The sequence below is a fragment of the Epinephelus lanceolatus genome, chromosome 12, assembly GCF_041903045.1.
Source record: "Epinephelus lanceolatus isolate andai-2023 chromosome 12, ASM4190304v1, whole genome shotgun sequence".
Classification (NCBI taxonomy): domain Eukaryota; kingdom Metazoa; phylum Chordata; class Actinopteri; order Perciformes; family Serranidae; genus Epinephelus; species Epinephelus lanceolatus.
The window spans coordinates 4484932-4510024 of record NC_135745.1 but is presented as its reverse complement, the minus strand read 5'-3'; the positions used below and the strand labels follow the sequence as shown (position 1 = coordinate 4510024).

Below are 25093 nucleotides of genomic sequence, written 5' to 3'. Positions count from 1 at the left end.
AGCCACAGAATAAGCCTGAAAAGCTGTAAATCAAAACGGGGGTACAGAGATGTTGCTGTTGTTGTTGTTATTTGTTTTTTATTTCTTTGTTCATGCTCAGCATTATTAAAAAATGAGGGTCTCCCTCAATTGATTTCCTGAGTCTCAAATGTTAAAGGTTTGAATTAATGAATAAATGAATGAATTTTGTCTTGGTAGCAATAATGACTTGAAACAACTAAGCAAATGCCTTAATGGATGTTCTATGTGGTGGCTTATCTTTTCATGGAGACAGCATGTTTTCTCTTGGATTGTCTTGTCTTGTGGGTTAGAACTCAAGTTTGATGAAAATATACCACACTGTAGATCAGTCAACAAATAAAATGTCAAATGAAGCTGTCAACATCCTGTGGTGATAATAATTCAGTTGCACAATAGGGCCAATAATTCAGTTCAGTGGACATCGGACCAACATTTATCAGCACAATCTCCAGTCATGTGGATGTGGGGTATCTACTGTACTGTGTGACTGCAGAAGAATGTGTGTGTGTGTGTGTGTGTGTGTGTGTGTGTGTGTCCATTTATCCTCTTGGTTAACTCTATAAGAATTCCCAGAGGAGCAGCAAATGTAGGTCATCTCCAGTTGAACACTTTGAAAATAACGACAACCCTAATACCAAACAGCCGACACCAAGTCCCCTGTGGCATCCACTCTGGTATGTTCTCATCTGAATACCACGCATGAAGACAGCCTTTTTTTGGCTTTCACAAGATTATCTCTGTGAGATTTCTGCTCCATTGTTATAGCGGGCAGCAGAGTGCAGTTATGCACGTAACTGCAACCCGAAGCGTTTTATAATTCTTTCTCCTGTTATGTGTGTGACTGCATGATGTTGTATTGCGCTGTGAGTACTGTCAAATTGCCTCTGAGCACACAGCAGTACTTTGGCTGATCTTGTGTAGACACTAGACATGGAGTAAAATTAAAAGAGTGACTGGCTTATTCCCCAAAGGGATCTCTGCAGTAAGAAGAGTTATCTACTCATGTAATCTACAGAGCTGCAGTCCAGATTAAAAAGAAAACAATAACACAATGAGGGTTGAACTGGTCCCTGTTAAATCAGTGGCCTACATTGTTTCAGGAGGAAACCTGGTTGTCTTCTTCAATCAGTGCTTCTCTGGCTTTAGCACACAAGTCTTACACATTTGCATACACGCTATGGCTGTACCTGACTCAGAATTATGTCAGTCAAATCAGATTTGACTACTAAATATAAATATTTGACAATTCATTTTTTTCTTTCCATATTAAATTTTCAAGTTTGAATGGGCTCAGTGGGACATTCACCTTGACAGCAACATCCATGTAATATAGTAAAAAAGCTAACTACTGGAAAAAAAAAAATCAATACAGCATAGTACTGAAAACATTTGCAATACTGTATCAATACATGGACATCAAGTATCAGACTATATATATATGATCTGTATAATTTTTGCAAATACATATTTTAATACAACTTCTGGTACTAGAATAATAAAACCAATTGCTTTTTCAGTGCTGAATTTTTTTTCCTGGTGAGGTCAATAAAGGTTGTATTAAGCGGCACTTGGCAGGAAGTTCATTAAAACAAAAATGGAGGTACCAGAGAAAGAGATCAGAAATGTGCTGTTAGCATTTAAATCAAATGTTTGGACTTATTTTGTATTTTTTAACACAGAGGGAAAGACGGACTTGGATACACATGCAATTTGCAAGCAGTGTCTTATGAGATTAAAATACTCTACGAACATGAGGGCTCACCTCACATTCCAGTATCCAGAGATAGCATTAGCCACTGACAGCCAAGCTAGTGCTAAACTTGCTCCACCGAAAACTCATCCATCACTGGACATACTTAGCTTGACAAAACTACCATCCCACTCTGAGAAAGCTAAGAAAATAACACAGTCCATTATGTACTTCATGTGCAAACATCTGCATCCATACAGTGTTGTTGAAAATGAAAGCTTTTGTTGCATGCTAAAAACACCGGAACCCGGGTATATGACTCTGCCCCGACAATTTTTCACTGAAAAATCCATACTCGAGCTCAACAGAGAAGTGAAGAATAAAGTTGAGGAATCTTTGAGTACAGCAGGAAGGGTGGCATTAACTAGTGACACCTTGACTTCAAGGTCTCACAGAGAACTGGCGACTGCTGTCTCATATTCTCCAAACTAGAGCAGTACATGAAAGTCACACCGGAGCAAACACTGCAGACCTCCTGCAAAATGCAGCTTAAGAATGGGGGATTGCTGACCAAAACCTTGCTGCTGCTACTGACAACCCTTCCAACATGGGTGTTACCATTCTGTTAGCAGGATACCTACATGTGAAGTTTTTTTGCTCACATGCTTAATCTGGCCTGGCAGAGGGCATTAAATCTGCCAACAGTTCAGTTTGTCAGGTGTATGCTGCATTTCCTACAAGTTTTATGACTGTATTAGTCAGTCTGTCTGCTTTGCATCACGTTTGGCTGTAATAAAAATGATTAAAGTCAGATGATCAGACTGAAAACTTTATCTTATGAGGTAGAACAGATTTTGGGAAAATTTTACCTTGGGGAAATAATTTGCAGTTGGAAAAAGGGTAATAAATCACAGTACATCACAATATATTTTATCGCAATACTCAGCATATCGCAATACATTTAAAATCATAATAATATCATATCATGACCTATGTATCATGATAATATCGTATTATGAGTCCTCAGATGATTTCCACCCCTACTAACTACCCTAACAATGGATCAGAAGTGCAACAGCATTTTTGATGGCACTAGATATCAAACTAAAGCCAGAGACTGTGTCATACTAAGTTGCTGTGAGCTGTTAATTCACCACTTCCACACCACTTGAGAAAGAAGATAATGTCATCTTGTCACCTGACGGTGCAGTCTCTCCTCCTCTGTGCCACTACAACACGTCTGCAGCTGTCTGTACCAAAGAATAGTGTGAAAGTCAAGAGTGCTTACTCTGCAGCAAAATCTAGGGAAAAAACTCCTCCAGAAGTACACTGCACAGTACACTGACTAGCACAAAAAAAACTAAAATAATGGGCAGCCCTACCACACACAGACATGTTTTGTATGAAAAATTGTTTGCTGTTAAAAACACTTTTTCTTCTTTTATTTATTTTGGAGTACTTCACCACTGACTGCAGACTATATAAGTATTTGAAATCTGTCAGTGTAAATTATTTGGTATTGATACTTTTCTGTAAACAAGAGCTTGTGAAGCAACATTCACAATACAGCACAGGATGCAAACAGTCTCCTCCAAAAGACAGAAATTAAATCTTTTTTTTTGCAGCTCCTTGATGACTAATTTCTTCAAAGAGTTGTTGGTACATATTGTAGTATTAAAATGTCATATTTGAACATTAGAACATCCATGTTTGGAATGATGCAGGTGGCAAATGTGACTAACAGTCCATCTCATCAGACTCCACAGACAGAAATCACTTGAAAATGGAGGCCAGATAATTGTCAGCTCTCTCAAGAGAACTAGGAAGCTGATTCATTTGGCTCATCAAATTATCACAGATCTGAGTACTATTATCAGGCTAAAGCTGCAGCCTGCCTGTTACTCATAATGAGCAGCCAATGATGTAACAGCCCACCAAAAAAGAAAAGCAAGTAAAATACATTTATTTTATCAACTGATTGAAGGTATCCCTGATTCAAACTGACATTAGTTATCATCGTCCTGTGAAACCAATGAATTGAAGTCTTTTATGGTTCTTGATGCACAAGTTATGCATTGGGTGAATCTTGTAAATGTGCTTGAGACATGGTAGCAGTACAAAGAAAGTGAAAAGTGCACAGTGAATACAGGAGATTCCAGACTGGCTGTTTAGTCATGGGACAGTTCTGGGGCAGTTCTGAGATTTGACAGTGACTGTTTTGTGGAATAAAAAGGTCACAGCTTTGTTCAGCTGTGCAGCCCTGAATGGTTGGCAGAGCTGACTTTTTAAATTGAGCTCACTGGCCACATTTATCAAAACCAAGCCTCAACTTTTTGAGAAGGAAATCAGTGACAGCAATAGTGCAGACTTCCCAATTGTGTGAGAAATGAAATACCAACACTGTGAAAATGGGGAAATATGTAACTGTATTTATATCACATGGACATGTTCTTCAACCCTTTCTCTGTTTATGTGGAAGGAGTATTCAACGGGAAGCCCTTAGAGGCTTCAGTTCCCCATCTATGTTCACGTCAAAGCCAAGAGACTCTATTGACAAAAAAGTAATTTTAGCACTAAACACTGGAGCTCTTGGTTTACCACTGCTATGATCAGTTAAGCCCCATTTTCACCAAGCAGGCTGCTAAAGTTCACTTTCGTTCACGTGTTTTCTGTTTCCACTGTGTAAAGTTGTGGATGGTACCTATGGAGCTGTTCCTTACCATCCCCTTTTTTGGTCACCCCTGTCCTAGAAACACTGCAGTTCGTTTATTGGTCAGTATCAGACAGTTACTCTTGCTCAGGGCTGAGCTGTGTCTGGTTTTGAGGCTTATGTAACAGCTGTTCATACTGTGGCAAGTCTTACATATATGTTTTGCTGCCTCTCGCAGCAGCTCTGAGAAAAAAATAATTTAATTCACTGGGCTGATTGCCTGTAACTTTTAACATGGAATATTACTCAGTGCATGAGTTAAAGGGAATCCATTGACTATTCCATTAGTTGTTATTGTCCCTCTTGGACAACATACACTTTAATTAATGAGTAGATCTTCAAGCGTTTAAAAATATATATTAATTTTGACCATATTACAACACTAAATCCCTGTGCTTGTCTGAGAAGGACTAAATGCACAAACCTGTTATTTATAAATATCCCATTAAATGAGAGTCTCACTCTTGTCTGTTCTATTTTGCTCTTAAAATGTTGGTGTGCAACCCTGTTCTGTGGATGACAAATGAGATGCAGACTTTAATTTGTGTCATCGGTAATGAGGAAATACAGCCATTGCTGGACAGAACAGTGAGTGACAACAACCCGCCCACATTTAAGAGTCCTGCTTGTGGTGGAAATGGACCTAGGGTCTAGGTACCATGTCTGAAGGGTTACTTTTGGATCCAAAGATACTATACTGAAAGTTTTTGGTGGAAACATAGCTTCAGTTAGTTCAGTTTATTGTGTGACTTGGTGAATCCATACTAATCCTTTTAAATGCCAAAGTCAAACAATAACACAAATAAAATAACTGATCGAGGCAGCGGAAGACCAGCAGCTCCTGTGTTTAGCAATAAGTCTTTTCTCATAGGACCCTGGTATTAAAAGTTTGGACATACCTGCGTTAATAGCAGAAAAGACATATACAAAAGACATTCAGAACATCCACTCCTGCCTTCTAGTGGCCTACCTGTGCTGCTCTGGATGGTCCTGACGGTGGTGGCAGATGTGCGTGGTGGGGAGGATGGCAGCAAGAGCAGTGGTCTCCCTCCCTCTCCTTCCTCCTCCCCTGCACAGCCCTGGTCAATTGCCCGGACATAGCTGTGGCTTCGCATCCGAAAGCATCCTGGCATAGGCAGGGTGTCCATGGTGTCCATGCTGTCCATGGCAGCCTCCATGGCCTGGGCCTGCATCTCACTGTAGACTTGTTCACACACCTGTTCAATCTGCCCGTTCACCTCCACCTCACTCAGCTGGAGGAGGAGAGGAAAGGACATCAGAGAGGGTGCGAGCAGAGAGAGAAGAGGGGAGAAACAGGGAACAATGAAAAGGATGGACATTGGGGAAACTACCAGATACCAGAAAACAGTATACAACACTATTGTTGGTCAAAGTTTGAGCTGCAAGAAATACTTTTATTAGGGCTTAATTGCTGGTTTAATTCTTCTGTGGGACTTCTATCACTTTGCTTTGGGTCTGTAAAAATGCTGTTTGAAAGAGGAAACGTTTTCAGGTTCCACTCTGGATGCAGAGCTTGATTGAGGCCTCACTAAGGCAGCTTTCCAAATAGTTCAGTACGGTCTTGTTCCCTGAGGATCTTCACTATAGACAGGTCTGCAGTACAGCTGGGGGTGGAGCCTGTTGTCACCCCAGGGTGGCAGGCTCAATGCAGAGTCTGGGAGGGGCTTGATGCTGTCACAGTGGGCATGGCTTGCTGTTGTTACAGGGGGCAGAGCTCACTGTTCCAGTCAGATCTGGGCTGGATCTGCCATACATAAGCCACTTTTACACTGTCTCTCTTAAGACAGGAATTTTCCACCATTTTTCCACCTCAATGTTCTATATGGAAGGTATAATCACTGAATAAGGGGACAGCATTGTCTTGCCTTTAAGCCTGCATTGGAGATAGTAACTGTGCCGAAATGACCTCTGTATAAACAGCACATCAGGCAGCATAGGATCATGGAAAGGATGGATGTGATGTTTTGACAACATGTTATGCATGTGACCCACCACGGGTGATTTAAAAAGTAGCAGTTTGCAGCTAACTCAAAGAAGTGACAATGAGATTTAGGAGCTCCTTAACCTCCGAGCAGAGGACAAGATCAGCTGCCATATGACAGAGGTGGTAAATGATCATTATTGCCATGTTAATGCTATTGTTACTGTTTATAAAACACTGCTGATGCGTGGTGGTGTCACACCAGAGGCTGATGCTGTTGTGCTAAATTTCATGCCTGTCACGGCTCTTTTGCTTCCACAATGCTGGCATGCTGCCTAAAATCACACACTGGAGTGGCATGATGCACTGTTGTTTGGTTCTTCGCTCTGCATGGTGATACAGTGTGTACAGTAGGTGTTGTTTGGTAGAAAGAAAATAGTTCCTCATGAAACTGCTCTCAACAGGTCTCAACAGACACTCGAGACGGCACGAGATCTAAACATTAATGGTGTCCCCCTCAGCTGAACTTCAATGTTAGCTAGCGTCATGATGCTAGGTGAGCTGGCAGTAGATGCTTGCCTCCTTCTGGTGGATAAAGCAGGTGTCCCACTTACAAGGCTGTTGCCGCAGCAGCCCGGGTTCGAGTCCAGCCTGTGGCCCTTGGCTGCATGTCATCCCCTTTCACACTTGGCTGTTCTGTCCATTAAAGGCAAAATGCCCAAAAAATATCTTTGAAAAAAAAGATGCTTGCCTTCTTCTGTCATCTAGTTCCATTATATTGAAGAGAAGGCAGACATCTCGATGGCCGATATCTCCAACACTCTGCAACTCACATCAAAACTATCTAGACTGATAAATAACACTATAGTAACAGGAAAAATATGTGGTTTTGATTTGGGGTTGAACTGTGCCTTTAAACTTTTGCCAAATCCTGTAGTGCGGCAAATGCATATCTCCTCTCCAGAAAAGCTTAACATGCAGTTGATTGTTATTCTTTTAGCGAAAGTATACCCTTCAGTTTGTTTAATATTGACCAATAGCAGCTTCAACAGAAAATTTCACATCAGCTGCAGACATTTTGGTTGTTTTCGAAAATGCCTCAACAGGGCTACTCTTTCTGGTCTTTGTCTCAAATAGCCTCATATTAGATAAACAGTTGTGACTGGCTCTGCACATCTCAAGACGCTGGAAGTCTGTCCAAAGCAGAGGGAGACCAGACGCATTTGTCACAGCCAATCAAATATGAGCCCACAGACTTGTCTGGTTCCCAGGCAAGGAACAAATACCTGCTGCCTTCAGATGGCTGTGAAGGGAGTCACCAGAGTAAAAAAAAGACCATCAATACAGTAGCACTAACTGTCATGACAGACAGAGCTTTAGTCTGCATAGCTGGCATTAATGCCATAACCACTGGCTGAAAATCAGCTTTATCATGTTGTAGAATAAAGTTATTGTTGCTGTCACAACAATTAACTCAATCACACATATTACCAAACTTATTCATGTTTGATGAACATTTCTGTTCCAGGAAACTATTTCAGCAAATAGAAATTATAGAACAGTATCATAAACTGCTAAACAGACTCATCTGACTGAAAAAAAAAATAAATAAAAAATACTAATTGACAGTTTTCTCCTGGTACCCATTTAGTAGGATGTAAAATTATTATGTGTAAAATTATCAGAGACTGTAGATGAAAGATACGCATCATTCCTGTTGCTGTGTGATGACTGCATGTGTTTCAACTACTCAGAAAAGACTTAAAGGGATTGTTTAGATTTTTTGAAGTGGGGTTGTATGGGGTACTTATTCATAGTCTGGGCTTGCAGTAGATCTAAGATGGCTCGCCCCCCAGTTTGGAGAAGCAGGCTGGAGTCTGATATAGAAGCTAAGCAATGTGCTGCTGTGGGGGGTCAGCAACAAAAACTATTTTAGCCACCTAAAAAAATCAATATCAATTTAAGTGAATGCTATACTGAGAGTATTTTTACTGCTTTACCTCTCTGTCAGACAGTACTTTCTGACAGGAAAGCTGTTAACCCTTTCAATTCCCCATATATGCTCTCGTCAAAGCCACCCGACTCCTGAACCTCAGAGCTGTCAGTCTATCACTTAGTTAGTTTTTGTCATTGTGTTACTTTAGTGAACCCGTCCTTACCCTTTTTAACACCAAAGTCACACAATAACACAAACAAAATAACTGATCGAGGCAGTGGTGAAAATCACTGTCTGACGTTAGGGTGAAGCAGTGAAAATACTCTCAATATAACTTACATTTAAACTAATAATATTTTTTTTAGGTGGGACTCTTTTTATGTGGCTGAAATATGATTTGTTGCTTATCCTGTCCACAGCAGTACATTGTTTAGCTTCCATGTCAGACTCCAGCCTGCTTCTCCAAACTAGGGGCACACTGACTGACATGTACTGTATGTAATATACAGTCTATGGTACCCCATACAGCCCCACTTCAAAAAACACTGAATTGTCCCTTAAAAATTCTGCAAGTTGTTGTGGGAAACTCACTCATCAAACATCAGTATCCACACACTGGCACATAACAATCTTCAAAAAACAAACAAACAAACAAACAAACAAAAAAAAACAATGTAAGGCAAACAGAAAAAAATGTGTTTTTTGATTTTAGAATTTTAGAGAGACAACTAAAGCCATGAAAATTGCCCTGCATCTGTGATAAGAGGATGTCTGAGGAAGTTTTTAACTCAAATACAATTTCAAGCCAAAATGAGCACCAAAATTACATTATGCCATCTAATCAGCATAAATACCACCTCATATGCCCTGCTCCCAAAAAAGAAGTTTAGACAGAGGAAAACTGCATAATCCGCCATCTAAATCCGCCATCTATAACTGCCATCCACACAGGATTTTCTGTAACTACCATCCAGTCAGGATTTTCTATAACTACCATCCAGTCAGCTTTTTCAAACTCAAGATAATGTTTCTAACTACATCATCTTTCCACCATCCAAATCTATTATTTTTCAGGTTCATGTAAAGTAGATACCATCTCTTACCGTCTCTCTGTCTTCAACACAGACACATACACATCCCATCCCACATTATTGGGGTCTATTTGTAATTTTTATCCCCTTTTCTTTTTGTTTTCCAATCACTAAGCTTACTTAAATCGAAAACGAATTGAATGGCTCTCAACTGCAAGACAAAAGCATATTGTGGCAAGTTGTTAAATTGGGGTTTTATGGTTGGGTCCATGCAGAGAAGGACATTAAAACGGTTAATAGAGGCAGTTCAGTATGGTAATGGTAATTAGGGACAGTTCAGGATGAGTAATGCAAGTGGAGGTTCAAGGTAAGGTTAAGGTGGAACAAATGAAGGCTTATTGGGCACAGCTAATTTTATGTGCTGTAGCTTTGAGGGAATGCTTAAACCATCCATAATAGGTGCAGACTGCTGCAGTGGGCTTATTTAGTAAAGTAATGTTTATTCCAGAGTTACCAAAATGGTAGCAACACAGAGTTTTCATTTTAAGAAATTATTACCGCAAAACATGGATGAACAAAACTTATATTTTGATCATGGACAAGTGGCCATTGTATAAGCCAGGTAATCATGTCTAAAGTGCAAAGCTAAGAAAAATAACTGTAGAAGTAGACATCAGTGCTGTGTGTAGTTTCTTCAATAACCATGTGCTCATGAATTATCTCCTATATAACTAACATTAAGTGAGATTAATATTCAAAGAGGAATAAAATAGAAAAACATATGATGCATTGTCACTTCTTCTGGCATAATTCTGTTTTGTTTTTTTTTAATTGTCAATGAGTCCCATCAAAAGACCCAAACCAACAATGTACTAGTTTTGCAGAGGGCTGGACAACATGAAGAGAATCTAATTTCACAATATTTTTCACCAAATACCTCTACTGATATTGTGGGGATATTTTAAGGTTGACTATTGCTGCTTTTATAAAATATTTACACAACTAGAATTATCACTCTGGGGTTGTATACCTCCATGCACCAGTCAAGTTGCACTTATAGTTTACATCCATGTCTGCGAAAACATAGATGCTTCACACATATCTTCCCCGGGCAGCACAGAAGATCTATACAGTCTGCACAGTTTCAAGGTGGAGACCCAAGATTAGTGTCACCAATTCAGTATCGGACCAAAAGGCATAACAAGATTTGATAAATAATTATCAGTCATATGGATATAACAACTAAGTGGATAAAGGCAAATAACAGAACTGTTAGAACAGTCTGCTAGGTTGAGAAAATCACAGCACCTTGCTGTAATACAGCCTTTCAAATGGTAAATTTACAATTTTACCATATCAAATATACATAGATATAGATATCAAGTATCATATCACAATATCAATTTAATATCCACATATATCCTAGCCCATGTTTCATTTTAAAAAAGGCTCAGTAACTCCCTGAATTAATTTTTACGAAACACTAAAACACTACTACAATAGGAGTTAATGGAGCATTTGTTAGGCACTATCCACATTAATACACATTTGGTGCCCTAGTGAGTATTTGTGGCAGCAGGATGTGGGATTGAGTTAAAATAAAGCAAGTGTTCATGGTAATGAAGGAACATGTCACTCAGTGCAACAGAGTGGCTCATTGATATGTTTATAACAACAACGATGCTCCGTGACATAGTGGAAAAAGATATATGAGACACACAATACATACTAGCAGATACATTCAGTGTTGGTTTGGGTCTGCACATGGGATTTGGTGACAACAAGAAAAATATTACCAGACATATCCTTTAACAAACACTTGTAATGTGATGGATGAATTTGTGGAGTTGGAAACATGACTCTCATCTTCCAGTCAAGCCCTTAAAGTGCAGACATGCTGGTGGTGCACTGTGCACAGACCTGCACTCAGATAGAATTTGAAATAATTTTCAAGCAGTTAAGGGTGCACTGTTTTTCAACCAGGACTCCATGTGTCCTATCACATCCTGTCATTTATGATAGGCATAACCAGGTGTGGGGTGGTGTCTTGAAAGATGGGTGTCCTTTGGTCTCTGCTAGCTACTATGACTTTTAATTACTGTATACTCAACCATTGTTTGTTAAATGTATCAAAGACAGAGACTCTCTTTAGGCTTGTTGCTGTTTTAGGCTGGGTTCAGACAGACACCAGCACTGCATGAAAAACAGTCCTGTCAGTCAGTTGAATGAGACCACTGCATTGACGCAAACACTAACAGGCCTGGCAAAAAAAAGGAAAAAAAAGGAACAACCTAGGGTCTTCTAGAAAAACAATTGAACCTGGACACAAAGCAATATGAAGTCATTTGGCAGGGCTGGCCAATCGAAGGCATCCACAGCCACATAAACACAGCACTTTTTGTAACACATTGCTGTTTTCTGTATGAATGCCTGCGTCGGAGAAAACCTCAGTGATCTCAACGGACAAAACTAAACTCAGGGATCAACAAAGTCTAGTGTAATTACGTGAAAGACTAACATGACTAGCTGCAGCCTTGCTTTACAAGATGGATGTTGATTGCTATTTTTAGGTTGGTATACAGTAAACCCACCTGCTCAGAGGTGGATATATGCAATACTATACTTGTGCATATGCATTGCTACACCTCTGGGCATACCAGAGCCTCACTGATAGCTTCAGTTTTTTTCAGCTAAGCCCTCTGAAGCAGCTTCTGTCAATCTCTTTGACCTCTAAACCCACAACAATCTTATTTTTACAGGGGAACAAAGCCTATGCATCATGGGATGTTTGAATATCTATATATCCTTGGTAACTGAACAAACTCAATCTCATTGCAGATGACGACCGTGTGACGTGGTAAAGAGCTGATGAATGAGCAGACCTTGACAACTATTCTGATTTTCAAGGCAGTAAATAATGACTTGGATTGGATTGTGTTTAGGCCCAAGGCAAAGCTGCAGAACGTTTCTCTAAAATAAAGGAATGGTGAAACTGTGCTATGTTTAATCATATATGATGTTAAATATTTCAGTAAGGTCTGCATTGAAAGACAGTGTACCCGTCCTTAAAAGGCAGAGAAATAAAGCGATACAGCTGGTCATACTGTATATCATCCTATGCTTGGAGTCATTTCCAAATTAATAAATCAGAGAACAAAAGAAATAAGGACATTAAATGAAAGTCAAGATTTGTTTCCAGCATGATATAGACCACACTCCACATGCTCCATCACATCCATCCAAGCCTTGTGTATCTATGGTAAAATGACTGGATGGGGCATTCTGTAAATATAAGGGCAGCAGTGTTGGCAACCAACCTGACTGATGGTGCTCATGGCCCTCATGTAGCTTTCATTGCGTGAGCGATATTGGGGTGAGGACAGCAGCGATTTGGGGTCGAGGAGGGTTTTGGGGTCCAGGGTATCCAGGCTTCTATTGATTGAAACCTCACTCACCGCACGAAGGTAACTGTGGCTCCTGATCTGCAGTTTGGGGGAGTGCTCCGTCGAAATCCTGACAGAGGGATGACAGGGATAGAGAGTTATACACAAGGTTATCTAAATTAGTCAACAATGAAATACTGTATTTCAATGAGAACAGGGGTTACCTGACCCTCTGTATTATATAAAAAACCACATCGTCTTCCAAAGATCTCCAGAGGACTCTTAAAACCACAGTGATGATCATAAGAACACAGCACCTCTGTCCACCAACTGGTGTTGAATGAAAACATTCTCCACACACACACAAGCATTTTAGCACCATTTCAGAAATCATCTCTGTCCACATGCCTGAAAACACATATCACATGACCATTCATATCCACTGGGCAAGATGTAAACAGGAAGCAGATTGTCTACTCTGCAGTTAGTTGCTTGGTTACAGAAAATACTATGGAGATAGCAAATTTTTGCTTGGACTTTGCTTGGATGGCGACAAAGTGGAACTGTTACTGAAATAGCATGAGTATAAGGCAGTCAAGGTGGCAGAAAACAGACTGGGAGTCAGTACAAAGCAAATATGGTGATAAATGCAATACAAAAAGTATTGTCAGAGGAAGGTATTGTGGTTGGAAAGAAGAAGAAGGATGAAATTACACAAAGGTATGTGGACCTAGATATAATGTTTTGGCTTGACTGATCCGACTGAACTGGAGAGCAAACACGGGTATCATTGTTCTGATTCTTCCCATCCAGACTAAAATGCAACCCTGGAGTTGTTAACTGGGGAAGCAGCGTTTTCGAAGGTCTCTGCTTTAGGAATTCCAAAACACCAACGTAATGTGCATGCTAGGCATAAATGTAGCAATAGATATACATTTTAAAACAAATGTGGATGTAGCCAAAGTGAAATAAAGATTGTAAAGTTAGCAAATTGAAATATCTAGTACCCCAAGCAGCTGTGAAATCACATTTTTGCCTCCAAACACATCTGACCCACATGCAGTCCAATAGCAGTTAAGTTAGCACTAATATTAATAATGCTATTTATACTACTGCAATACTACAGTAAAAAAATGTTGTTTTAAATGTTTTATTGATCTCAGTTTTTTCCAAATGCCAGCAATCTGATAACTTCGTCGTCTCCCCACCACTGAACAGAACATTTCATTATTATAGACCTTTACAGCTTTACATATCATGAGGTGCAGCATCCTCACACACAGAGGTTCAGTTATATTTTATTTATTTATTTATTTTTTTTTTTACAATTTATTTAACAAAGCAATACAAATAATGTGTGAGCCTGATTTCAGATGGTAACATCATATAAACTAAATAGGGGATGTGACAGCTCTATAGTAATTGCCTGCCCTTCCCTCTCCACTCTGGACTTACAGGTCATCACCATGCAGTTTTGCTGCTGTCCAGCAATCTTACAGTACATACTGACAATCTTATGCACTTTGTTTTTATTACTCACAGACAATGAAAAATACAAGGCAACAGAGCAGAAAGTTAGAATACTCTCCACAAAGGAGTGATAGAAATTGACCAACAAATTTCTGTTTACTCTGAACTTTTTCATTTTACACATGAACTATAGATGCAAACCTGTCTTACAGAGATCATCTTTGTTCAAAGTCCATGCCAGTTTGTTCCTAGGATAAGAGAAGGGAATTCCCACACATTGTTACTTGCAATAAACTTTATAAGATCAACAATGTATTAGTTGTCAGACCTTTGCCATGTTAGGTGAAAGAACAAATACAATTTCAATGAATACATAGATAATGCCTACTCAGATGAGGCCAATCAGATGCCAGGAGCTGACAGCACAATCAAACCCTTTTGTACTCTTAAGTGATTTAAGACAGGTGGTTGGTCAGTGACTTCTGGCAAAAACTGCCGAAAAAAGCTGTCCTTTCATGCTGGCAGGATACACGGCCGGTCTCCATTATCCTGTAACTGCAGGGTCAGGCTTAAACAAGACAACTTAGGTTTAGGGGGTGAAAGTCCAAGTAGGGCAGGTGGGAGGAGTGGTGGATGGGTTTCTGAGGCGTCTGTCGCTCAGAAAGTAGAGTGGGTTGTCCACCAATTGGAGTCCACTAATCAGTGGTTCGATCCCCGGCTCCTTCAGTCCTCATGCTGAAGCATCCTTGTGCAAGAAACTGAACTCCAAATTGCTCCTCATGGCTGTTTCATTGGTGTGTGAGTGTGTTAAAGACTAATGTAAAAGCGCTTTGAGTGGTCGGAAGACTCAAAAGGTGCTATACAAGTGCAGGTCCATTTACTATTTACTGACTTTCATGTGGGAGGCCAGTGTTCACTTCCCATATTAATGATAAGCCAAGCCCTGTTCTTTTGTTCTAAACACAACCACATGTGTGTGTGTTGGCTAAATGTAACCATGTGCGTTTGTTGTTGAAGGGAAAAAAAACGTCAATTGTGTTATACTGACTGTATACAAACTGTACATTTCCTGTGAACAGAAGTCTATTTTGAAAACAGACAGTGCATGTAACAGATTGGCATAACATATATGTAACAGTTGACTCGGTGTCCCAGAACGTCAACATCCAACACACCCCTGGTACCTTGCACATCATATGTCGACGTGGAAAGTCCATGACCAAACGTTAGTCAGAATGAGAATGTGTTGCGCAATCAGTCACACAAAGTGTGTGTATTTAGCCTAATAGAGGGCACCTCCCACGAAAAAAAAAATCATCGTCTGCAATAATTGTATAAATATGTACACTGAATGATATAATGTTAAAAATACATACAAAAGCAGTAATCATGTCAGGCTACTGGTAAGTCTCAGGGCAAACCGTAGGCCACCCCACAAACACAGATCGAAATGGGCATCAGGCAGACACAATACCAAGACCAAATACCCACAATAAGCAACATAGCAGGAAAACATTTCTTTGAAAGAGTATAAATATAGAAATAACTTATAAATGTAGATACAAGTACATATTCTCACAAAATAGCAAAACTAGATAAAAAGACATTATGTTGACCACTTGCATTGACCATGAGACCTTCAATACCTGGGCAGTAGAAAAAGATTTATAATTAGTGGGTCATCTGTAACCCAGTAACAACCTTACATAAAAAGAAAAAGGATTTGTCATAATAAATACTTATCAAATGTGAAATATACTGTATCATCTGAAAAAAATGTATATTCACAGCATCACATTAAGAAGCATCTCACCATTCAGACCTTTTGGGGACAATGTCTGTAAAGTGCATATCCAGAAGACTTTACATCTTATCAAGAGCAGGCCAGGGTCACCCCCTCTAGGTGGTGCATTAAGCTTCTCTAGCCCATAAAATCTCAGGTAAGAAATGTGATTGCGCTGTCAGCTCATGGGCTCTGATTGGTCTCACTTTAGCAGGCATTGGCTGCATTTCCCAGATCCGGTTAAGAAGATCTTAGCGCTAAGAGCTTCTTAAGCACACTCTTAAGCCTCCCGTGAAAGAAAAACGCGTTTCTCAGATTCACACTTAGCTTAAGAAGATCTTTCACTAAGGAGTTGTAAGATTGAGCTGACCCAATCTTAACATACTTCTTAGCGACCAAACGCTCACAGATCCAGCCGCGTCAGGCAAAATAATATTACAACGTGTGCCCTCACTGTACAATAAACACTTTGAATCTTGAATCTATATGTTTTATGAAGACCCTATGTGGGCTCAAAGCTGTGGCACAAGTTACGCACCGAAATCTGGCGGAATAAAAATAAAAATAAGAAGAAAAATAAGTATGAGGAATAACAAGTGTGTTCTTGTATGTGCTCATGTTTGAATCATCATGACTATCACTTATCATAATTTGTCCGCACATATCACACATCTGCATGCACATATGAGATAGTTAACTGCACCCAAAAAATATGTCAGGGCACAACAGAAACACATCCACCCTCCAAACCTGCAACATCAGATATCAGGCAACTGATATATGGTGTAATTGCGCTCAGCTGGAACCCCATGCTGCCTTCTTTTTGGTTTGGCTCTGAAACTCCTGCCACTTCTTTCTCACCGTCACCCAGTCTTGCAGGCCGCAGGGGCTGGAGGGAGGCATTTTTTTAGTGATGGCATGCCAAATGTGGTTCTTGGCCACTAAATTTCTTTTGCCTTTTGTTCTGCCGAAGAGTGTGTCCCGCTGCTGCCATACTTTATCCACCAGGATGCCCATCTCCCCTGGGATGAATGCAGGCGACTGCTTGGCCCACTTGCACCCTGCTTCTGCCATTCTGTCTTAATGAGTGCACCTAGCTACCCACGGGTCATTTTATATCTGCATTAACCAATTGCTGTGCATAAACAGGTGTGATTGCTACTTGGATACACCTTTTGGATAGACATGAAATTACACATAGACACGTGCAGCAGGGAATTAGCGCGTTGGGTGGCAGCTGTGTGTTTCCACACATCCGCACATACACTAACTCTTTTACAATTGTCAGTGTGCTGCCTGTGTGTTTTCATAGTTTATACCTGGCGTTTTGTCTGATTCTCAGTGTAGATTAATATAGTCCATAAATCTGTCAATTTTGTCCATCCGTGAACTGGTCACATTAAGATGATCATTAGCAGAGACAAAACGTTGATGAATGCAAGTAGGATACAATGTGGTCTGGATACACTACAGGTCCTTAAGTTCATTTGTCCTTTCGTCTGTCTTTCATATTTTTGTTTAAATATAATACATTTCCTCATGATTCTCTTACCAAGACTACTTCTTATTTAGTTGTAGTCTTGTTTTCATCATGAAAATAGGTCATTAACAAATATTTATCGTCTTAGTTTTCATTAGAATTATTAGAACACACATACACACGAGCAGCAGGGAATTAGTGCGTTAGGTAGCAGCGCCGTGTGTAACTTATGCACTAATTAAGTGGTGGGTGATCTATTTGCCTGACATCGATTGATTTAGTTTCAGTATTGCGGTAGTGGACAGCTCCTGTTAAGAATTTCTTAAAGAGTGATCTTAAGAGCGATCCTAAGAAGGGCATTAAGAACTCATCTGGGGAACACTCTTTTATCACTCTCTTTATCTTAGCGACTCGTCTTAGCTAAGACGTTCTTAACTGTGCTCTTAAGTCTTAAGATCGATCTTAACTGGGAAAAGCGGCCATTGTCTATAAATATTTTTAAAAAACATTTTTGATCTTTTACATAATCTGATGAGGGTCTGATGACTGGCACATTGTTTCTCTATCGTATCGAGATTATCTCTCCACCCAGTAGTTATATCCTAACTATGGGAATTATCACCATCTGGGGTAATCGACGTGGAAAATTAATAATCTTTAAGACACACCACTTTCCGTGGCCGGCATGCACCAGGCTATAAAAGCCCCACCTTGCACATGCACCCACTGATTAATTGATTTCTACCTGTCGGAGTCAACAGAGAGAGGAGTTTACCGTTTTGTCCACTTACCTTCTTTTAGGTTGGAGAGCTGACCTTCGCGGGTCCCTCTCGGGGATAGCTAAACACTGTTTCTTCTTTTTGACAATAAGGAGTGAAACAGTTGAGAGGGGTGCCATGTCCGTGTATTGCAGCTGTCTGTTTACACACAATTGAGGCATAGCAGCTCGCTCAGGCCTGACTTAGTTGGGGGGCAGTTCACGACGTCCCTCTGGGGTTTAATTGCCTGCTGGAAGCCAACAGAGTCGGCTTACCTCCACAGTTAGCCACCACGAGGTGTAGCTGGTTTTCCGTTCCATCTCAATCTCTGGCTGTCACAGTCCATGCTGCAGCCAGAGGATAGGGCATGTCTGGTCAAACATTCTTGGTGATTCAGCAGGGGCAGGAAGCCTGTCGCTGCGCTAAGGAGGTGTCAGGCACCTTGAAGCGAGGTCAGGGCTGGCAGCAGCCTCAACCGCAGCAGCCCAAGCAACGTCAGCCTGCTTGGGGGTAAGCTCTCTGCTTGGGGGCAGGCTGAGGTTGGCTGGATGCAGCACGGTGCATCCAGGCTGGATGCAGCACGGCGCAGCAAGTCTAAATGGGGCAGAGGATGTCGCAGTGGCCAGGGGCCACCCAAGGTCATGCCTCAGTCCTAACGCGACATGACCTCCAGCCTTCCCTTGCCCTCAGACGACATTGGAGGCTCTGGGGGCTGACCCTTGGGTTGTTTCAACAATGACCCAAGGGTATTATTTACAGTTTTGAAGTGCTCCTCCTCTGACAAGGGTGGCTGCATTTTCTATTATTGCAGATAGTGTTGTCACGATACCAAAATCTTTGTTTCGGTACCAATACCAATATGAATTTCGATACTTTTCGATACTCTTCAGTACTTTTCCTAAGGAAAAGTCCTTTTGGATACAAACCTTTAGAACAATAAATACTAGGGGTGTAACGGTACCAAAAAAATCATGGTTCAGTAAGTACCTCGGTACGGACGTCACGGTTTGGTAACTCAAATGTTCCACCAAGTTTGTGTTGTCTCGTGTTGTCTCCCTTTGCGAGGCAGACTTTCTCTTGTCTTTTTTCATGTGCGTCTGATGCGAATGTTGATACAGGTGTTGTCATACACACCACTTGCGCAATCTGTGCTCCAATAGGAACAAGAAAGGCGTTCGTGTGCATAAATGAGTAAAATAAATTAACTAAATTAATGAATTGAATCAATTTCAAAGTACCAGTATTTTTCAAATGCAGTATAGTACCGTTTGGAATACTCTAGTACTGCGGTACTATTTTAGTACCGGTATACCGTGCAACACTAATTGCAGACCACCAGCTTAGGCCTGTCTTAGACCTCAGGGGGCTGAACAACTTCCTCAGGTCCCTGAAGTGCAAAATGTTGACCGTGTCCAGGGTCAAGCAGGCTGTCTGGGTAGGTGATTGGTTTGCATCAACCTCAAGGGCGCCTATTTTCAAATCTGAGGTTTCTCAGGTTTGCCCTCGAGGGAAAAACCTTCAAATTTTGTGTCCTGCATCTCATTGGCACCCCCGTATCTTCACAAGGTGTGTGGATGTGGTCTTGAGGCCTCTGCAGCAGCAGAGTCTCAGGATACTGAACTATTTAGACGACTGGCTAATATGTACTAAGACAGAGGAGCAGTGCCGCCATCATGTGTCTGTGCTGTTGGATCATATTCAGGGTATGCTTGGTCCAGTACTGCATCGCCAGGTGCACTCTACGGATGTGTCCCTGCAGGGGTGGGGCGCACTCCACGAGGGCAGGGGCACCAGTGGGGTCTGGAGCGCCTGCTGGAAGGGCTGGCATATCAATGCTCTGGAACTGTGAGCTATTCACCTGGCCCTCCAGCATTTTCTCCTGAGTCTGCAAGGCCATCACATGCTAGTAAGAACCAACAGCACAGTGGCAGCAGCATATGTCAACAGGCAAGGGGGCCTGGGCTCCCCAATCCTTTGCAGAAAAGCATACAGGCTGGGGACCTGGGCAGGGCCATGGTTCCTGTCCGTCAGGGCTATGTACGTGCCCGGATTGGTGAACCGGGGGTGGACCTACTCTCCAGGGGAGGCCCAAGTCCAGGGGACTGGAGGGGAGATCTGGCACCACTTTGGCAGAGCAGTGGCCGACCTGTTTGCAACCAGGGACAATTTCCATTGCCTACTGTTCTTTTCCGTCGATGCCATGGCACACCAGTGGCCTCATGGCCTGCTGTTTGCATTTCCCCCATTCACTCCTCTCCCAAATCTGCTGCAGAGAGTTTGGGAGGAGGAAGTGCAGCTGATCCTGGTGGACCCGAACTGGCCCCATATGACATGATGCTCAGAGGTGGTGCTGCTCCTGGCTTTAAGGCCATGGGAGCTCCCTGTCCATTGTGACCCTCTGAGTCAGGCGCAGGGGGCCCTGCTCCATCCCTCTCCACAGGGGCTCAAAATTTGGGCCTGGCCCCTGAGAGGGCCAGTCTGCTAGGCTTGGGACTTGCACAGTCAGTGTCTCAGACCATGCAGAGTGCTTGGGCACCGTTTATGAGGGCTGCATACTCTAACTACTGGGAGCTCTTTGCATCATGGTGCACAACTAACCGTACTGATGCACTGACATGTGCAGCCCCAGAGGTGCTCTGGTACCTGCAGGGGCTGCTTGAGGCGGGAAAATCACCTTCAACCCTTGGAGACATGTTGGCACCTATCAAGGCTGCTCATACAAGGGATTATAACCTTGCAGATGGTGACTGCAGCCTCATCATTTAGCTCCTGAAGGGTGCACAGAGGCTTGCACCGCAGAGGCTTGCACTGCGCACCAAGAGGCCGGCCATTCCACCGTGGGACCGGAATCAGGTGTTGGCTGCCCTGCAGCAGGAACCTTTTGAGCCTCTGGAGTCAGTCAGTATTAAGTGGCTGTCTCTTAAAGTGTTTTTTCTCTTGGGAGTGAAATCAGCCAAAAGAGTGGGGGAACTGCATGCTCTGTCAGTGGATAAGAGCTGTTGTTGTTGACGCTGGAGTCATGTTGCATCCAAACCCTGCATTCCTGCCAAAGGTACTCACAGACTTTCATTTGAATCAGTCGGTGGAGTTGCGACCCTACAATACAACCCCTCCAAGGAGGGTTGTGAGGTAAATATTGTTGAGGATATGAGAGAAAAATGTAGCAAGGAACCAAAGAACCCAAAATATATTACAATGTTTTAAACACAGAAACACACACTGTTAACTGAGTAGAAGTAGAACTGCTTCAAGCAGGTGTCCATCTTAGCTGATTATAAGACAATGGAGGCCAGTCCATTGATAAGCAAAGAGGAAGAAGGGTGTGTACATGGCACAGTGAGGAGGAGAAGAGAGAGCAGCGCAGCCGTCCCTCGACTACTCACTGTAATTACTCTCACTATTTAGAGAGCTGTGAAAGCTTAATTAGGCAAAGGTGATATTTCTGGCGTCCTGCTGTAGATCAGACTGAAGATTACACCTCTCTCAGGGGCAGAGTTACCAAGCCTTCCTTTAGCAGATCTATCAGGGCTACAACGCTTTTTTGTTTCATCAAAATGCCTCACCAGAAGATTTGAATTAACGTCTGGGACAGGGTATAGCCCTTTCAGACCCCTCATACACAATAATGGACATCACATAAATATTAGACTCAGCCAATTAAACATATACATATATATATATATATATATATATATACAGTATATATACACAGTACATGTAGGGAAACACAGGATTTCCCTCTAAACTGAACATCTGAACATCTATCCTAGAGGAAATGAGCAATCAACACTGATCTAATGGCTTATGAAGGTAGCAGAATTTTATTTATATTATCATTAACGGGTACCTATCATGCTTTTCTATATTGTGTGTCTTTTTTTGTAAAAGTAATCCTTGTGAGCAAAGTCTCATTCTGTACACTGTTTCCAACTGTTTTTACTACTCTGGCTACAGTATGACATCAATGTGCACTGGATTTCTTCCAATGGTTATCTGTTCCAGGCACACTACTGCAAGTGTTTACATTAGGTAGCCTGCACTGCTACATGTAGCTACATGCTAACATCAGGGAAACATGTAAACTTAGTTGTTGAGCCTTTATAGGTGTTTTTTATTTTTTATTGGTGATGCCAAGATACGGACGCGTGAAAATGCTAACCAATCAGAGCAGACTGGGCTTTTTGCGAGGGGAGCTTGAAGAGAGAGGCACTAAAATGGAGGGTCTCAGACAGAGGGTGAATACAGGTGTTCAGCACAGACAGTATAAGGAAAATTGTGTTTTTTGACCAGGGTTCATAGCATAGCATAGCATAGCATAGCATAGCATAGCATAGCATAGCGTAGAGTATTAAAGGGGAACTAATGTTTTTTTTTCAACCTGGGCCCTATTTTCTGATCTATTTTTGTCTATATGAGTGATAGGATGTTCAGTATTTGACATTTCTCCAGTATGAAGCTCGGGCTGACCTGCCTGCAGCCCATGAGCGCGTGCTATATTAAATAATAGGGCACTCAGACAATGTCAAACAACGTCAAAATATCTCCAGTAAAAGTGCATTTTTTTACACAGATAGGCTTGGATTGTAAATATAATTATCCGACAACATAACGGAAAGGAGAAATGAACGTCTGTGTTTACCTTTAGCTGGATTCGGACATGTTCCTCTGCCTGTTGCAATTTTAGTATATGCTCTACCGAAGTAACACTGCTCCCTCTCTCTCCTCGTCCACTCTTCAGTTTCATTGAGCTCTGCGTCCGTGTATATCTGTGTACTCCGTGTTCAAATAAATACGGGCCGTCATCAAATTCAAATGGCTCATCTGGATCCAGCTGGTCAAAATTGGGTAAAAATTTAGCTATGATTACTCCAAACAGAGTAACTCCTCGCGTTTGTAAGGTCACTCCAGCGGTAACTTCCTGCAACAACTCAAATCTCGTGAGACGTGAGATTTCAGAGCCAGACTTTCATTCTCTGAGTGAGTGTTTTTTACTTGCCACAACAAACGTCCAAATTTTTACCCGATTTTGACCAACTGGATCTGGATGGACCGTATTTATTCGAACACTCAGTACACAGGAGAGAGAAGAGAGAGGGAGCAGCAACAGGCAGAGGAACATGTCTGTTTTCCAGCTAAAGGTAAAACAGATGTTCATTTCTCCTTTCCGTTATGTTGTCGGATAATTATACTAATAATCCAAGCCTATCTGTGTGGAAAAAATGCACTTTTACTGAACATATTTTGACGTTGTCTGATGCTGTCCCAGTGCCCTATTATTTAATATAGCGCGCTCACGGGCTGCAGGCAGGTCAGCCCGAGCTTCGTACTGGAGAAATGTCAGATATTGAACATCCTATAGCTCATTTAGACAAAAGTAGATCGGAAAATAGGGCCCAGGTTGAAAAAATCATTAGTACCCCTATAAGTCTTCTTTAAGGACTTCAACTACCTGGGGATCCAGATCGACAACAGACTGAACTAAAAGACCAATACTTTTAGACAGACAGTCTAACAACAACAGACAACTCTGAAGTTGTGTTGGAACAAACTATTATCTATTATAGGTAATCCTGACCACCCTCCCCACCACATACTGGACAGACAGTAGAGCTCGGTCTCTAACAGACTGGTTCACCTTTGATGTCAAAAGGGCTGACACAAAATCTTTCCTTCCTAAAGCAATAACTCTTAACTGTAACAGAAAACTCCACTAACTTTACTCTGTTTGACTACTTCAATAACCTTGCACGTGGTGAATTCACACATCTTCACACTCCCACTCTACCTCATTGCATTTAAAATACTTCAACAAATTTTTACCTGTCAATTATGCATTGTATGTTATCAAATGTTTATATTTTATATTTAAATAGTAGTAGTTGGGCATATTCATAGTATTCATGTATTGTGGATTTATGCATTTATCCATCATTCCATCAATGCATTTATCATCAATCCATTCATGCATTTTTCCATCATCCATCCATCCATCCATCCTTCCATTGTATGTTATCAAATTTTTTTTATCAAATGTTTATATTTTATATTTAAATAGTAGTAGTTGGGCATATTCATAGTATATTCTAGTATGTTCTTCATCTTGTGTCTTCTACAGATGTACAATATATCTTACGTCAATAGAGTATGTTAAGGTTTTTCCTTTTGAGCATTTTTGTTTTTGTTATTTGTTGTGTTTATTTTTCTATTGTCTATTTTTTTCTATTTTCTATCTATCAATCCATGCATCCATGTATCCATCCATCCATCTATCCATGCATCCACCCATGCATCCATTCATCCAGCCATCCATCCATCCAGCTATCCATTCATGTATGCATGCTTTTATCCATCCATTTATCCATGCATTCATGCATTTATCCATCCATCCATTGCAACAAAAGGTCCTTTTAAATTATATAAATTTAATACTCATTTATCAAGTTTATTTTCTAATATTTCAGGCTTGAAAAATACAGTAAGAACTGTATGTTTATAGTGAAAAAAATGTCTCATGGAGCAAACTGCAAAACAATATTTTAAATACAGAGTACATCGCAGAGGTAATCAGAGAGAAATAAAAACTGATTCATTTTTGTACGAGCAGCTACGTATTGTGAAATCCACCTCTGGTTTCAACTGATATGATTTCAGGTTTATCCCACACAACAAGCCCCATCTGTTCCTTAATTAGATAATCCTACTAATGTTAAGGCAAACACCACATCCTGCTGCAGGCTTCATATGATTGTTACATGGCTTCAGTGACAAACACAGCAGATGCACTCCTCATCATAATAACACCCAGGATCACATTTAAAGGGGAATTTCACCCATTTTCAAAATGCATGCATGTTATTTCGATGGTCTAAGACAGTCCAAAAATATATGT

General features: G+C 41.1%; 2 protein-coding genes across 5 annotated transcripts in view; one reads left to right on the top strand and one right to left on the bottom strand.

Annotated features, from left to right (window-relative positions):
* The window catches only part of LOC117272438 (disks large-associated protein 1-like), a 231903-nt gene that overhangs the window by 68233 nt on the left and 138577 nt on the right, over positions 1 to 25093 (bottom strand). For all 4 annotated transcript variants that reach the window (XM_033651367.2, XM_033651369.2, XM_033651370.2 and 1 more), the window contains exons 5-6: positions 12648 to 12843; positions 5392 to 5674 (exon numbers count right to left, since the gene is read on the bottom strand). In XM_033651367.2, the coding sequence (XP_033507258.2) occupies positions 5392 to 5674; positions 12648 to 12843 (479 nt within the window). The remainder of the gene's footprint in view (positions 1 to 5391; positions 5675 to 12647; positions 12844 to 25093) is intronic.
* The window catches only part of LOC144465062 (uncharacterized), a 226475-nt gene that overhangs the window by 130794 nt on the left and 70588 nt on the right, over positions 1 to 25093 (top strand). The window lies entirely within an intron of this gene.